General features: G+C 64.3%; 1 protein-coding gene across 2 annotated transcripts; it reads right to left on the bottom strand.

Moving 5' to 3' along the window:
- Positions 1-4777: 4777 nt before the first annotated feature.
- Positions 4778-13570, bottom strand: DACT2 (dishevelled binding antagonist of beta catenin 2). 2 transcript variants are annotated; one of them, XM_037126170.2, is made up of 4 exons: positions 13219-13570; positions 8328-8460; positions 7756-8019; positions 4778-7052 (listed from the first exon to the last, which is right to left on the bottom strand). In XM_037126170.2, exons 1-4 carry the CDS (start codon positions 13459-13461, stop codon positions 5449-5451), a joined length of 2244 nt encoding a protein of 747 aa, XP_036982065.2. In that variant the 5' UTR covers positions 13462-13570; the 3' UTR covers positions 4778-5448. The 2 variants fall into 2 exon arrangements, with proteins under 2 accessions (XP_036982065.2, XP_036982066.2); XM_037126171.2 differs by having other exon boundaries at positions 7801-8019.
- Positions 13571-14210: the final 640 nt, after the last annotated feature.

Genomic DNA, 14210 nt, shown 5'->3' with positions numbered 1-14210 from the left:
CCCTCTCTAAAAATTAAAAAAAAATCTTTTAAAAATTAAAAAAATGGAACAAGAAAAACCGCTCATGAACCCACTTCCCAACCAGTGGCTCTCTGGTTGCCGCTGACGCGGAGCCGGAGCCCTGACCCTAGAGAAACGCACCGCAACCGGCGGGAGTCTGTGGTCGGTGCTGGTCCAGGAGAAGCCTCTTCTCTCTCGGGGGCCTTGGTCTCCGGTTCAGCCCCGAACCTTCCCCCCCCAGCAGGACATCAGGTGAAGTTCCTTTCTCTCCTCCGTGCGGCCCCGCCCACCCACGCACAGGGCAGGCCACTCAGAAGAGAGGGCCAGCTGGCCGGGCAGCGGCCCAGCGGTAACCAGAGAAACGCATTGAAGTCAGCATCCAACAGGCTGTGCAGCCATCTGATGGGCAGGCACGCAGTCTGGTGACACCCAGTCTGGGGAGAGGACAGGGGAGAGGAGCCTGACCTCCCCTCGGGGTTGCAGACGGCAGCCGCCCACGCCCTGACCCCAGGAACTGTGGACCTGGGCCCCCATGCACAGGGGTTACAGCTGTGGGAGGCTGACCCGAGAGGAGGGGTTGTCCCGGGTTGTCGGGGGGCCCACTGTCAGCATGGGGGTGTCTGTGAGTGCAACGGGAGGGGAGAGAGACCGGACACACCCCGAGGGAAGCACTCGGCCTGCCCTGTCGGGCGGGAGGGGCTGGAGCTGAGGAGGGGGCAGGAACAGGCCTCTGCGAGACAGCGGGCCCTCACGGGGAGCCGGCTTCGGACTCTGCCCTGCAGATCTGCTCAGTGACGCGTTGTGTCTGGTTTGGCCACGAAATCTGTGAGATGTGTCTCAGCAGCCGCAGGGAACTCACACAGCCCCTTGGGAGGGACGTGGCGTGGCCTGCATGGGCAGACCCTCGCTCGTGCGCACGGGAGGGCTGGGGCTTGCGGCCTGAACACCGGTCATCGGCTGGGTGGGCAGCTTCTTGGGCCGGGCCGCAGGGACCGCCAGACCCCAGAACATGTGTGGCCCCGGGCCTGTGCCCAGTTGCTGCCAGTGACTGTCACACACCTCGGCGTCACATTGGGTGAAGGAGCAACCTGCAAAAATGATGCCACTGACAGGAGTTGCAGACTGGAAATGGAGCCTCAGGGTGCTCTGGGCCCGTCCACTGGGACCATGGCACGCAGACCTAGGGGAGGACCTGTCCGGACCTCAGGACCGGGGCTGCGGGTGGAGCGTGGGGCTTTCGCTGGAGTCCTGGCCGGCTTGTTCCTGTGCACGGCCTGAGATGCTCGGCCGCTCGGCCGCGTGGCGACCTGTGTGAGACCCTGCTGCTGAGCATGGGGGTGCTTTGCATTTGTGGGATGTTTGAATCGCTCGAAATCTAAAATGTGTCTCCAAATGGGAGGTGTCAGGCAGCCGACAGGAAGCAGGAGACGCAGCGTCCGGCTCCGGTTTGCCGGGTGGTGCGTTTTGTCCCCACTACCCGGCAGGACCCAACACCGGGTGCTGGGGCCCGGGGGGGAGGGCGGCGGCAGGCAGGGCGGGGCCTCGCTGACCCTGGGCTCCGTAGAGCAGTCTGGCGATGCTCCCCCGCTGTGGCCCTGGGGGCAGCCATCCACCCACTGCCGGGGGGAGGGGGCACAGGTATGAAGGAGGCCATCACTCTGGAGGGGCTTCCCTGTCTGAGCCATGACCTGGGACCTCCGAAGGCCTTCCCTTATCTTCAGACTTCACCGCACACCTGCCAGGAGGGCCTCCCTTAGCTCGCAGCAGGTGCCAGTGCCAGGCTGACCGGCCCCACTGAGGGGTCAGAGGAAGGTTTCTGTGAAAGCACTTGATGACAAGTGCTAAGCACACAGTGACGGTTAGCCACAGAAACCCAGCCGGGCCGGATGTGCCGTGGACCGCAGGGCCCACCCGTGCCTGTCTCAGCAGCTGGGGCCCTCTCCCGCCAGCCCCCGGGAATCCTTCGGTACACGGGCTTTTCCCTCAGTCAGATGGAAAGTACAGTCTTCACGCTGAACAGGTTTCCGCTGTTCTCGCACGTCCTGGGGCCTGATCCGAATTCCCTCGGCCTCAGCGTGACCTCTCGGGGACACGATCAGGGAAGTCAGACTGTGCTGCATCTCCCGCCTGGTTTCCTGGTGACCTCCGACCCCGGTGAGGCAGGAGCGCCGATGAGCCCCCACCCTCCACTCCACACGCTCCGGCCCTTCCGACTCCGAGCCCTGAAACTTCCTCTGGTTGGAGCAGCTTGGCCCTGGGCGAGTCACCAAGGGTTTGACAGCAAAGAAACAGTGACGTTCTGCTCTCCTGGAACGCTGTCCTTCTGAGGCCCCCTCGGTGACCCCCTGGGTGACGTGGGACCCGTCAGTCAAAGGGTCACGTTTCGGTGCATCACCCGAGCAAACCGGTAGACCGGCCGTCCCCACACAAACGCCTCTGCAGTCTGTGTCCACAACGGTCCCCCCGCAGATGTGTGCAGTGCCTGCCACAGGGAAGCCGGTCTGCACCCGCACCCTGAGTGGTGCCCTGCTGCTTTGCCACGGCTCCTTTCCAGCTCTGACCGGAACCTGTCGCTGCAGGAAGCTCCTGTTGGGCTGACCCGGGCCCAGGACGGGTGGTGGAGGCCGGGCTCCGGCCTGAACGCCGCAGGGTGTGCTGGGAAGTGCCTTCCGGAATGACCCTGTCTGAGCCTGCAGCACTGGGTGCTGTGTTTGAAGTCTGGCACTAGCTTTGCAGACTGACTCCAACTGGCTTGTCATCGCCGATGTTGCATTTGGAAGTATTTCCCCAAAGAGCCGTGTCCTGGGCGCCTGCCCGGGCCAGACCCCAGCCCTTCCTGGGGCGGGGGGCAGGCTGATGCCAGGAGAAGGGGGTCAGAGACTCGAGCTGACCACGCACACTGCAGGAGGCTGAGCCGGGCCTGCCGCTGCACCAGCCTCGGAGCTAGGCAGTGTCTGTAGCCCCTCCGGGGGGACGGCTGTGACCAGGACCGCTGCACTGTCCCGGTCACTTGGCTCTTCAGCTGGAGGGTCTGGGCCTGGCCACTCCCTTCCTCATGCTCCCCGGGGACAGGCACCAGGCTGGGCGAGCAGGCAGACTGGGGCCCGTGTTCCACTTGGCCAATTTCCCCGTCATGCTGAAGCCGAGGTTTTGTGAGACAGGACGTGAACTCAGGGAGGTCATGGAGATGCCGGCCGGGCCGCATGTTGCCAGGAGCCCCACAGGACGGGCCCCAGGGTTGTGTCCCCTGGCGAGTTAGTGGGGAGGCAAAGGCACCAGGCCCCAGGCAGATGGGAAGTTGGAGTTAGGGTCCCACTTATCCCCCTGGAACCTGCCAGAGAGTAGACGTGAGGGGCAAGAGCACCAGAGAGGAAGAGGTCCGGGGACCTGGGCCAGTCGAAGTGCTCATTTGGGCCTCAGGCGTCGAGAGAGATGGGGGTTGGGGGTGGGAGACGGACAGGGAGGGAAGAAGAGAGAGGGAGGGAGGGGGAGGGGGGAGAAGGAAGGAGAGGGAGGGAGAGCCTTGACCGATCGGGTGGCGGATCTGGGGGACCGTTCTGTGCGCAGTTGCTGTGGTTGGCTTTCTCGGGCGGTCTGCGCCGTGGTTTGCTGGTTGCACAGACAGGCCCGGGGTCCCTGGGCTGGGCCGCATTCCTGTCTGCTGGCCTCGTGGAGCCTGCCATCTCGGTGGGAAGCCAGCTGGGCTTTTGAGAAGGATAAACTCCGTCAGAAACCCCGAGAGGCCCAGCCCGCCGCATCCCCTCGAGGCCGACTCTGCAAGACCCAGGCCAGGGGCACGGGCCTGGGTTTGCTGTCCGTGAAACCCAGGGACAGGGCGGCTTTCACGGAGGATGGGAGGGGAGCCAGCACGCACCCATCCGCATTCCAAGTCCCTCAGTTGGGAAAGCACTTACGAAATCGGACGTCAGTGAGGGCAGGATGCCGACTACATAAACTGACCTGGAATTCCTGGGCTGTTTCTCTGGAGAGGCTGCCGCAGGGATCCAGGTGGGGGTGGGACCGACTCTGACTCCCGTCCGGGGAGCCCCGCCTGCCCAGGGCACCTCCCACACGACGTGGTGGCGAGTTGGACCACCTTACAAAACGGCCCGTGTGAGCAGTGTCTGTATGGAGACACCCCGCCGTGGTGGGCTAACGTTCTTTAGGTAGTGAGCAGGTTTAAAGGCTCAGGAGGCCCCCTCCCCTCTGCCGGAGCCGATTCCACGCTCCTCCACGGGGGGGGGGGGGCGGTTTAGTTCCGCAGACAGACCGGGCGGGTGGTGGGCTGTGTGGGTGCCGCAGCCCATCTGAGACCCTCTGACATGGCTGTGTCTCTGATTTTACAGAGAGCGCCGTCCCCCCCCCCATCTTCAGAAACCTCCGTCTACACAGACCATGTCCCAGTTCTAAATGTCCACCGCTTTTTCAGATGCTCACCTCCTGACACTGGCTCTGGAACCGGCTGCCGCATGAACACCTAACTAATGCCTAGCACGTCTCTAAACGCCAGCGAATCTGGTCTTCTGGCTGTTTTTAGTCTTCCTCCAAAAGTTCCCGGGGGCAGGAATGAGGGCTCCAGACCCCCCGAGGGCCCAGGAGTAACGCCCCCCTCTTCCCGGGCCTCCTGTCCCACCGAGGAGAAGCTTCGGGTCACCGGGAGAAAGTGGCCCGGCAGGTGCCTCCCTGTAATCCTGTCTTCCCCCGGGAAAAGTCCAGGGACATTTGACAAATAAACACCAAAAAAAGTTATTTTTTTCAAAAACACTTTTATGCTCCACGTAGGGTCTCGGAACCCAAGCTTGGGCTGCACTCGCATGAATGTTCCCCCGCTTGGGTAAGAGTGGCCACAGGATGGAGGGAATGAGGGTTTGCTGGACAACACGACGCGCGGAGGGACAGGGAAGGAAAGTGCGTTGCTGTGACTTGCGAAGGAAATGACGTCAGCTGCGTGCTGATTCCTGCGGGGGGTTCACCGTGGGCTTCCACCACCCTGTTCCCACCTGCCGTGCGGCAGCCGTGCAGGGACTGGGCACAGGCAGAGCCGGACAGAGGTGACCGTCCCCAGGTGGCAGCAGACCCGGGAGGGTCTGGGAGCAGTCTCCACAAGGCAGGCAGGGTGGCTGGTGAGACCCCGCGTCGTGGGTTCTTTGTGCATGTCCGCGTGGGCGGGGAAAGGCGTCCCGAGGCTCGGGGGCTGCGGGCCCCTTCCCCTCCTCTCCTGAGACCACGGCCGCGCTCCCAGCCGCGACTTTGGAGAAGGAACTGGCGACCGCGCAGGAGAAGTGTTTGCGTGTTAAACAGGCGAATAAGCTGGACTTCGTCGTCCTCAGCCCTGGGGTCCCCTGCGTGCCTGCCACACGTGCTCCGCCCGGTTCCTCAGGAGCGTGGCCTCTCCTGGAGCACTGGTCACTGGGCCTGGCTCGGGGGGCTCCAGCCAGAGCCCCTGGGCTACACCAGGGTCATGACCTTCAGAGCGGCCGGCTGGAACCTGCGGATCTTCTTTTTCAGGGCCTTGGAGGCCTTGACGCGGCACAGTCTGGGCGCGGGGGGCAGGGGTGGCCGGGCGCAGGTGGGCGCCCGTGGGGGCTGCGGGGGGCGGCCCCTGGGGCTCTGCACGCTGTCCTCCGCGTCGCTGCCACTGGACTCCCGGTCCGCGAAGCAGTTGGCGGTGTGGTCGCTGGCCTCGTCTCCACTGGTCTCGGCGATGGTGGAGTGGAACAGGGAGGAGCACTCGGCCGAGTGCTCGGAGGCACCAGACAGGCTCCCGGCCTGCGCATCCCGGCTCAGCGGCCTGGGCCTGGCCGGGGAGCACGCAGGCGGCGGTCCCGCCCCTCTCCTTGTGGCTGGCCTCGGGGGCCCTGCACCAGCCAGGCGGGCCCCAGCTGCGATCTCTACAGAGGACAGCCACCTGCGCTGCCGCCTCCGGGCCTCGCCGCCAGCTGCCACCGGAGGGGCCGCTTCCATGGGGAACAAGGCGTGGGCCGATGCCCTGTGGCCCCCCCGGCCGGCCACCAGCAGGGGGACGAGGAAGGACACAGGGTAGAGGCTGGTCTCAGAGCAGGATCGGCCAGGGGCCTCCATGGCCTGGGTGGGCCTCCCCCTGAGCCAAGCACCCCATGCGGGGGGACGCTGGGGGGCCAGGAGGGCGCCCCAGGGTGGCAGCTGCCGGCCTGACCCCAGTGCCCTGTTGCAGGTCCCCCTCCCCATCCTCACAGCCTTTGTCACGGGCTGGCCCGTTTTCTGGCCCATTTTCAGCCCCATCAGGGCAGCTCTGCTGGCCACAGAGTGCGAGTGGACACAGGGCCTGGGGGCCTTGGTGGGTGACGTGGCCTTGCCCCTCCAGCCCTCAGGAGTGACCCACTGAGCCCGGGAACAGCTGGAGGGGCACCCACCCCCTAGCTGAGGGGAGCCCAGAATGGTCCCCACACAGATGCAGCTGCTAGAGGGCTTGTGTCTGTCCTCGGAAAGGCTGCTGGGGTGTGGGGGGCCCACAAGGGGTGCAGGTCCCCGCTGCTCGAGGCTGTTCCTGCCCATTTCCCTCTTCTGAGCCCCCTGACCGGCATCTGCCCTTCTTGGGGAGCGGGTCAGCCTCTCTGGGCCACCTGCACACTCTGCTCTCTGGGACAGGGGCACCTCGCACCCCGGGGGACCCTGCTCACACACCACACCCCTCAGCAGGTTCCTCTGGCCCCGCAGTCCCAGCAGCTTGTCTATGTAGGCTTGGGCTGAGCCCGCCTCCAGGACCCGCCCAGGCCGGACCGAGCCTGGACCTGAGGGGCCGGGAGGGGACTTGCTAAGGGGCGGCAAGTGGCTGTCACCCTGTGGGGTCTCCCTGGTCAGAGCAAAGAGGGGGCTCTGCAGAGCCACTGCATGCAAGGGGCTTGGGAACAGGTACACCTCCCCACCGCCCCTGGACACCAGGTCGCACTGGTACTTGGGGTCCAGACCATGGGGTCGGAGGCCCAGCCCGTGGCAGAGCAGGGACTTGGGCCTGGCATCTGCGTCAGCCTTTGGGAGTCTGGCCTCAGCCGGCAGCACTCTGTCCAGGTCGCCTGGGAAGAGAACAAGGAGCAGACACAGAGATGAGGGCTTGTGCCCCCCCGCGGCCGCGTGTCCCCCGGGACGGCCTCCTCCGTCCCCGAGAAAAGCGCGTGGCCTGCTGCTGGCGTTCCTGGGGCGCCCCAACCCTTCCCGCATGGTGCCGGCTTGGACCATCAGCCCTGGACTCCAGCCGCGTCCGTTCTGATCCGGAGGACACCCAGAAGGGCGGGCGCCTGCGGCCACACGGCTGCCTCTGGACAGACACTGGGGACAGACCTTTCTGGGGACAAGGGGGAGCTGGCGCCACGCACTGGGGAACAACCAAATGGGTTTCAGGAACCAGGTCTCGTACTGGAAATAAAATGCGTCCGAGGACAAGGCCCTTCCTCCAGGGACAGCCTGGGCTGGAGAGGGGTCCCTCGTGCACCGGGCTTCCCAGGCCCACTGTCTTTGTGGTCCCCACGTCACGGAGTGTGGACTCCAGGCAGGCGTGCGAGGGTGTGGAAGGATGTTCTAAAAGCATTCTGATGTTCATTTAAATAAGAAAACATGCTTCTCACAACAGCTCTGTGGGGGGTCTTGGATTCCACCTCCATCCAAACCCCAAACTGCCTACAGGACGTGAGGAGCGGCCCCCACGCTCAGGCAGGCCCCCTGCTGTGCCCCGCATCCCACTAGCCGGGATGCGCCCCCCACCCCTCCTGGCTCTCGCACCTGTGGACACTGGCCGGGGCCGGGCGGTGCCCTGCGGAGGCTGACCTGCACGCCCCCCAGCGGCCGGCCGGCCCCGCACGGGCAGGGGACCCCCACACACGGTGGCCTCGTCAGCAGACCAGGGCCGGCAGGCCCCTGCGCTGGTCCTGGCCGTGGGGGCTGCGGGCAGCAGGGTGCCCAGGGAGGAGGACAGGCAGTCGCTGTACACGGACGTGCAGGAGGCGGACGGAGAGCAGGAGCCGCCGTCGCTCAGCTCGTAGAAGCCTGGATGGGGCGGACAGGGCGGTCAGTGCAGGGTGTGCTTTGGCGGGTGTGTGGGTGACTGTGAGGGTGTATATGTGTGTGGTGTGTCGTGTGTGTAGCATGATTGGGCACGTGTGTTGTGTGTACAGGGGATCATGTGTGCACCATCACACGTACATGTGGACATGTGAATGCGAGGCACACTTGTGTATATAAACACACACACTCACAGGAGCACACGGGTACGCACACACTTTCGTGTCTGCATCTTTGTGTGCACATGAGTGTGGGGATATGCACATGTGTTTGTGCCTGTGTGTGGCATGTACCGGAGCTGGGCCGGCTGTCGCTGTCCGGGCCCTCGGCGGACGACCTCCGCACTCCCAGCTGCAGCTCGCTGATCTGCTGGTCCAGGTGGTCCAGCTGGGTCTTCAGGCCCACGTCCTGGCGTCGTAACCGGTTCTAGGGAGGCGGAGGGCACAGGCGTTGGGGCTCTGGGCCGCTGCCCCGTGCGTACCCTGGGTGGTCGCCCCACCCCTAGAGGTGGTCTGGCTCCTCAGGCAGCCCCCCTTCCCGCCCCCAGCAGGCTTTCTCCGCATGGTGGCTTCCCTGCCTGGACATCATCCGTGAGGGTGCAGAGTGGCGCCGCCTGTGCACGGAGTCAGGGCCGGCCTGCTCGGAAACCCGCCCGTGGTGGGTGCTGCCCGGGGAAGGGGCCTCGTGTCTGGCACCTGCGTCCTGCACCCTGCACCCGCAGCGCTGGCCCAGGCATCGGGGGCAGCTGACCTGGGTTTTCAAGGGGGAGGAAGGCCCCCCGGAGGGAAACAGGCCCCCATGGGCCTGTGCAGCTTCACAGGCTCTTGGGGTGGGAGAGGCAGCACAGCCAGGACAGTGCCAGTGCTGCCTGCACCCTGACCCCCGAAAGCTGCCCGAGGGCCCCCGGCCCGAGCGCCCCAGCTGAGCACTGCCTGGAGGCTCCGCATCTCTAGGTCTCAGCTTTCAGCAGCGACCTGGGTGGGCCATTGTGGGCACCACCCATACAGCGTGTACATTCCAGAATGTGCACATGGCACACATGTGTGCTACACAACATGCATGCAACACATGGTAGAACACACCAAGCACGCCACACAACACACACATCATACAACATACAATACACACATGTGGTCGGAGCTTATAATGCACCCACACATGTGCACACAGATGTGTATGTCATGCAGCACACATATAATACATGCATGCACAAATCCCGCAGCACAGGCCCACATGTGTGTGGTCACTGCTCATCACCCACACACACAGGCGCACGCGCCGCGGGTGTGCGTGAGGACCACCTGCCTCGCGTGTCCCTGAGCCCCGACTTCCTCCTCCCGGTGAGGCAGCTTCGAGGTCCACTGCCCCCGTCTCTGGTTTTGATTAACAATTACGTTCGAGGAAAATAATGGACGGATGTAATTATGTGGTTCGTCCTGTTTAAGAAAACGCCTGAGCGTACTTCAGACTGCAGGTAGGGAGTGAGGAGATCCTGGAGCCCCGGAACTTGGGGCCCAGGAAAACCGCTCCGGTGATCTCGCCGCCGAGGGCACGGAGGCCGGGAGAGAGGCAGGTGGGGGCCCCTGCCGGCTCTTTCAGAGGGCGAGGGGGCGCGGCGCCCGGTCGACCTTCACGCCCGCCCGCTGCTCTCCTGAGCACCCCATACCGGGTCCCAAGTGACCTCCCTGTTTGATGGCCGTGGCCCCTCAGCCCCAGTGTGACCTGCAAAGGGAACTCGGTCACACCAGCCCCCAACTCCACCGGAGCCTGTGCCTGGAACCAGGAGACGGGTCGCTGTCCTGGCCGCTCACCTGGCGCGCCCCACCCTGGGGGGAGCTTCCCGGTGCCCGAGGCAGAGCCAGCCGGCGGTGCGGAGGAGCTCCCAGCTGGCATCCGGCACGCACCACCACTTAGATTCCCGAAGGGCCGGCATGGGCCTTCCTGCAGATGGAAGCTGCCCTGAGGGTGTTCCCGTCCAGACCCAGAGTGAGGCTCGGATGGAAAGGTCGGCTCCTGTGCTCAGCACACCTCGGTGTCGACACCAGGCAGCTGGCTCTGCCCTGCCAGGCCTTCTGCGGGGGCCGCCTCCCAGACCCCCCAGCTGGCCTCCTCCCTCCCTCTCCAACCCCACTTCCAGAACAAGAGTAGCCTCTGTGTCTGTGTGGGGACCCACTGCCAGGCAGGCCTCTGGGGGTGGTTTCTGATTAGTGTCCAGACCGTGCAGCGTGGCAGCTGCCCACTGACGGGTTCCTGCAGCCTGGGGGCCCTCTGCCCACCCAGGGCTCCCCACTCAGGGTCTGCGCTGTCCTCGTTAACCCTTCTTCTGCCTCACTCAGGGTTTTATGTCTTGGCTGTCCCCTCGCTTCTTCTCGGTATCTGACTCTGCTGAATCCAAAGTGCCTTCTGCGATCAGGGTCTCAGTGACCGCCGCAGGCCCAGGCCCAGAGGGTGCTGAGTGACGGGGGCGGTGGGGGCCCCTCCACCCTCCAACCTGCAGGCTCCCCGTCTGGGCGGTGCCCGGCGATGACAGAGAGCACACCTGGCTCCTGCCACACCCGCTGACTGGGGCTCAGAGGCACGCCTGGGAACCAGCATTTCAACAAGCCGCCCTGCAACCACAGAGAGTTTGGGGGACCACAAACCACGAAGAGTCTGACAACGTCTCTCCAGGGACGGCGTTGAAGACACACGTTGGGCACACACAAAAGTCTGAGTGGCCCCCATTCCCACAGAGCACCGCCGCCTCCCACCCCAGCCCCCACACCTGCCCGACAGCCAGCCTGCTCGGACCCCTGGGCAGGTCCCGGGGACGAAGGCAGGAAGTGCCCCAACTCGGAGGGGCCAGAGGTGGCATCTCAGACACCGCCTCTCTTTCCTTGAAAGCTGAGCACAGGAAAGGACACGTTTCACACCTGGGCTCCCTGGCTGTCTGTGGGCGGGTCCACGCCACACCCTCCCTTGAAAACAGGCCCATCAATCAGCAGCCAAGGCCGGGCACAGGTCAGCCTCCGAGACAACAGGCCCGAGACTCCCCGAAGGCGGAGGCCTCCAGCCCCGAGGCTGCCTGGCCCTCACTCGTGGCCTTGAGCGAGCTCCTGCCCCCGAGGGTTCAGGCAGCGGTTGCAGCCAGTCTTGGGGAACCAGGGTGCGCTGTGCACCGCGACAGCCGGGCCCTCCGCTGGTCCTGCGGCGTGGATTGCGAAACTGCCCGCGGAACGCTGGGGACAAGTCAGGACCCGCAGCACGCAGGACCAGGAAATGCTCCCGGTGAGACCTCGCTGTCCTCACCTCCCGCCCAAGGGCGGCGCCACCTGGTGCGTGAGGGAGCCTCCAGACTCCTGGGCATCCAAGCCCGTCTGCATCAGAAACGGGGTGACTGGTCTCCCCGGAGGCACAAACCCGAGCACAGGGCTGCCCGGAGGGCGGGGGTGGCTTCAGTCAGGGGTCACGGGCTTCCTTGGCTCCGACATCCACCCCCGGAGACGGTGGGGATTGAAATCACCTCCCGGCTGGCACAGCGTCAGACACGTCCCTCACCCACTACACACCCGCTGAGCACCTACTGCGCGCTGGGCGGCGCTGGGCTGGGATTTCAGACGCAGAATGTGAGGAATGCTGCTGTGGACCCCGGACGGGCCGCCGCCCTCTTGCGCTAGGGAAACTGTGGGAGGTGCCGAGGGCCAGGTAAACGGCCTTTCTGCCTTCACACCTGAACCGTGGTCCCTGACCAGGTGGGCGTGGGGGCAGGGGCGGGCTGACCGGGAGTTACTGACGTGTGCAGCGGCCGGGACCTCAGCATCTGCACGGGCACCAGGGAGCCGGGACACGCCCCATGTTCTCCCTGGAAGAAAATGTGGAGGGGCAAAGGGCGAGCTGACGTCACAGGCGCAAGCCCTCTCTCCTTTCCATCACAGAGTCTGTTCCCAAAACCCAGTTTCAAGACAAAGTCTGCGTGTTCCTTCTGGTCCCCACATTAAAAAAATATTTAAACAAAAGAGCTTGTTTGATCTTCTCTTCCAGAGGCTACTTGTAATTAGAGGCTGGTGCTCACAAGTCCATCTGTGTGTGACTGCAGCCGAGTTAATCATCAACTTGTTCCTGCCGCCTCACACCGGGGCCCGTCCAGCCGCTCTCCCGAGGGACGCTATGTGGGCTCTTGCATGTGCACCGAGCTCACGTGTAAGGCGGCACATGCCTGAGAGCAAAGGTATCCCTCAGCACACGACGGTGGCCGAGACCCGGGTGGGGTGCACGGGGTGGGGGTGGCCGGCTGCGTCCCTCCCTGAGCAGCTGCTGAACCCTGGCACGGCTGCAGCGTCTGGTGTCTGCCATCCGGGAAGACCTGGGGGAGGAGTCTGGGACCCAGGCCTCCCTGCGGATGGCCGGCAGCTAACAGCGGGCGGAGCTGCAGCCGGAGACTCAGTAGCAGCAGCAACTTTGAAACAGGGCAGTTCTGAGTCTCTAATTTAAAAATTCATGTAGAGTAATGGCGTTAACTCCATTATAGAAATCTTTCCGTGCAGCCTTTTACTTTTTCCTCTAAAACACACTATAATATTGCACAGACACTTTTGAGTTGTTTCTGATACAGAAAATGAAACCGTGCAGCGGATTAAGACCCGAGGAGCCGCCATCCCCACGCCACTTGTCTATGACAAGGAAGCGGCCCCGGGGTCCGGGGGAGAAGGCTCCAGGTAATGCCCGCCGAGGCCTGGGGCTTCTCGGCGTCTCCAGGTCCGCGGCCGAACCCCCGCGGGCTTCCCCCAGCATTTTGTCACGATGACACATTCAACCTCAGCACATTCCTGGGGGCCGTTGGGGGTGCGCTGTGCGCGCCGGCACTGCTGCCCCCGAACCTACAGCAGAAAGAAGCCTCCCGGCCACCCGATCACAGGAAGGTTCGGGGCCCCCCGCGGACGCCGATTCCTGCGTCCTTATCAGGCGGCGTGAAACTCGAACCCACAGGAATGCGCCCCCGTCTGCACCCGGCTCAGCGCGGCGCGGTTTCTGCTGCTTCCAGAGTCCGGAAGGGGCTCCCGGTCCCTCGGGCCCCCGCGTCCCACTCATTTGGAGCCCAAACTCCAGAGGACTCCCCTTGGCCAATCCGTCGGACCGCCGGCCTGCGCGCGCCGCCCGCACCTGGACCGGGGCCCCCGGCGCCAGGGCCCCTCGCGCGCTCCTTACCAACTGGTCTTGCAACGCCGCCAGCGCCGCCTCCAGCCTCAGCTCCTGAGCGCGGGGCGCGCGGCGGGCGGCGGGCGCGGGCGCGGGCGGGGGGTGCTCGGCCAGGGCGCCGCGTACCAGCGCCTGTTGCCTGGCGCGCAGCCCCTGCAGCTCCTGCAGCCCCGCCAGCGCCGCGCGCAGCCGGGCGCCCACCCTGCGGCGGTCCCAGCCCGCGGGTCCCTGCGGGCCGCCCGGGGACCACATCCCGCCACCAGGCCTCCCCAAGCCTCCGGGGCCTCTCTGGCGGCGTCCTGCCCTGATCGCGGCCGCCTGCGCCGCCTCTCCCCGCCCCCGGGCCCGCAGGTCGCCCAGGTGGGGTGGGACCTACGGTGACTGTGGAGGGCGGTGTTTGCACGCCCGGAGGTCACAGCGACCGCCCCCCGCCCGCCCTGTCGGCTGAGCACCGGCCTGGGGACCCTCTGTGGGGACCGAGGGGGAAGGAGTAGCCCGGCTGGGAGAAGGGAGGGGACGACAGTGGAACAAACTTCCTCATAAAAGAAAAACACGTTTGTGCAACTGTATCGCGTTGTAAGGGCTGTGTTACGTGATAAACTCATGATCAATTTGAAAACACCCTCCCCCCCACTTGCCTAATGTGTGTCTGTGCTTCTGAAACACACCCAGGCTGGTCTTTTTTTCTTTTTTAATAATAACTTTACTGAGATATAGTTGGCAAAACATGATTTCTTGTCAGATATATGATTTGCAAATATGTTCTCCATTTTGTGGGCTAATTATTCACTTTCTTGATCATGTACTTGACAGGAAAACAGTCTTTAATTTTGATGACATTCAATTTGTCTGTATTTCGTTGTCTTTGGTGTCATATTCGAGAAACCGTTGCTTGGTTCAAGGTGGAAGATTAATTACATCGGTGCTTTTGCCTCCGAGAGTCCCCCCTGCCCCCCGGGGCATAGTTTTAGTGCTTGCGTTTAAGTCTTTGATCCGTTCCG

This window comes from Artibeus jamaicensis, unplaced genomic scaffold, assembly GCF_021234435.1.
Source record: "Artibeus jamaicensis isolate MK-2021 breed Jamaican fruit bat unplaced genomic scaffold, CSHL_Jam_final contig_497, whole genome shotgun sequence".
In the NCBI taxonomy this organism is placed as follows: Eukaryota; Metazoa; Chordata; class Mammalia; order Chiroptera; family Phyllostomidae; genus Artibeus; species Artibeus jamaicensis.
This window is presented reverse-complemented; position numbering and strand designations above follow the sequence as displayed.

What these genes read in the sequence shown, in the direction of transcription:
- DACT2 (XM_037126170.2), bottom strand. Translation starts at nt 13,461, where the DNA reads ATGTGGTCCCCGGGCGGCCCGCAGGGACCCGCGGGCTGGGACCGCCGC. An exon ending in CGACAGCCGGCCCAGCTCCG is followed by an intron (nt 8,020 to 8,327) that starts GTACATGCCACA and finishes CGCCCCATCCAG; the next exon opens with GCTTCTACGAGCTGAGCGAC. An exon ending in GCCCCGGCCAGTGTCCACAG is followed by an intron (nt 7,053 to 7,755) that starts GTGCGAGAGCCA and finishes TTCTCTTCCCAG; the next exon opens with GCGACCTGGACAGAGTGCTG.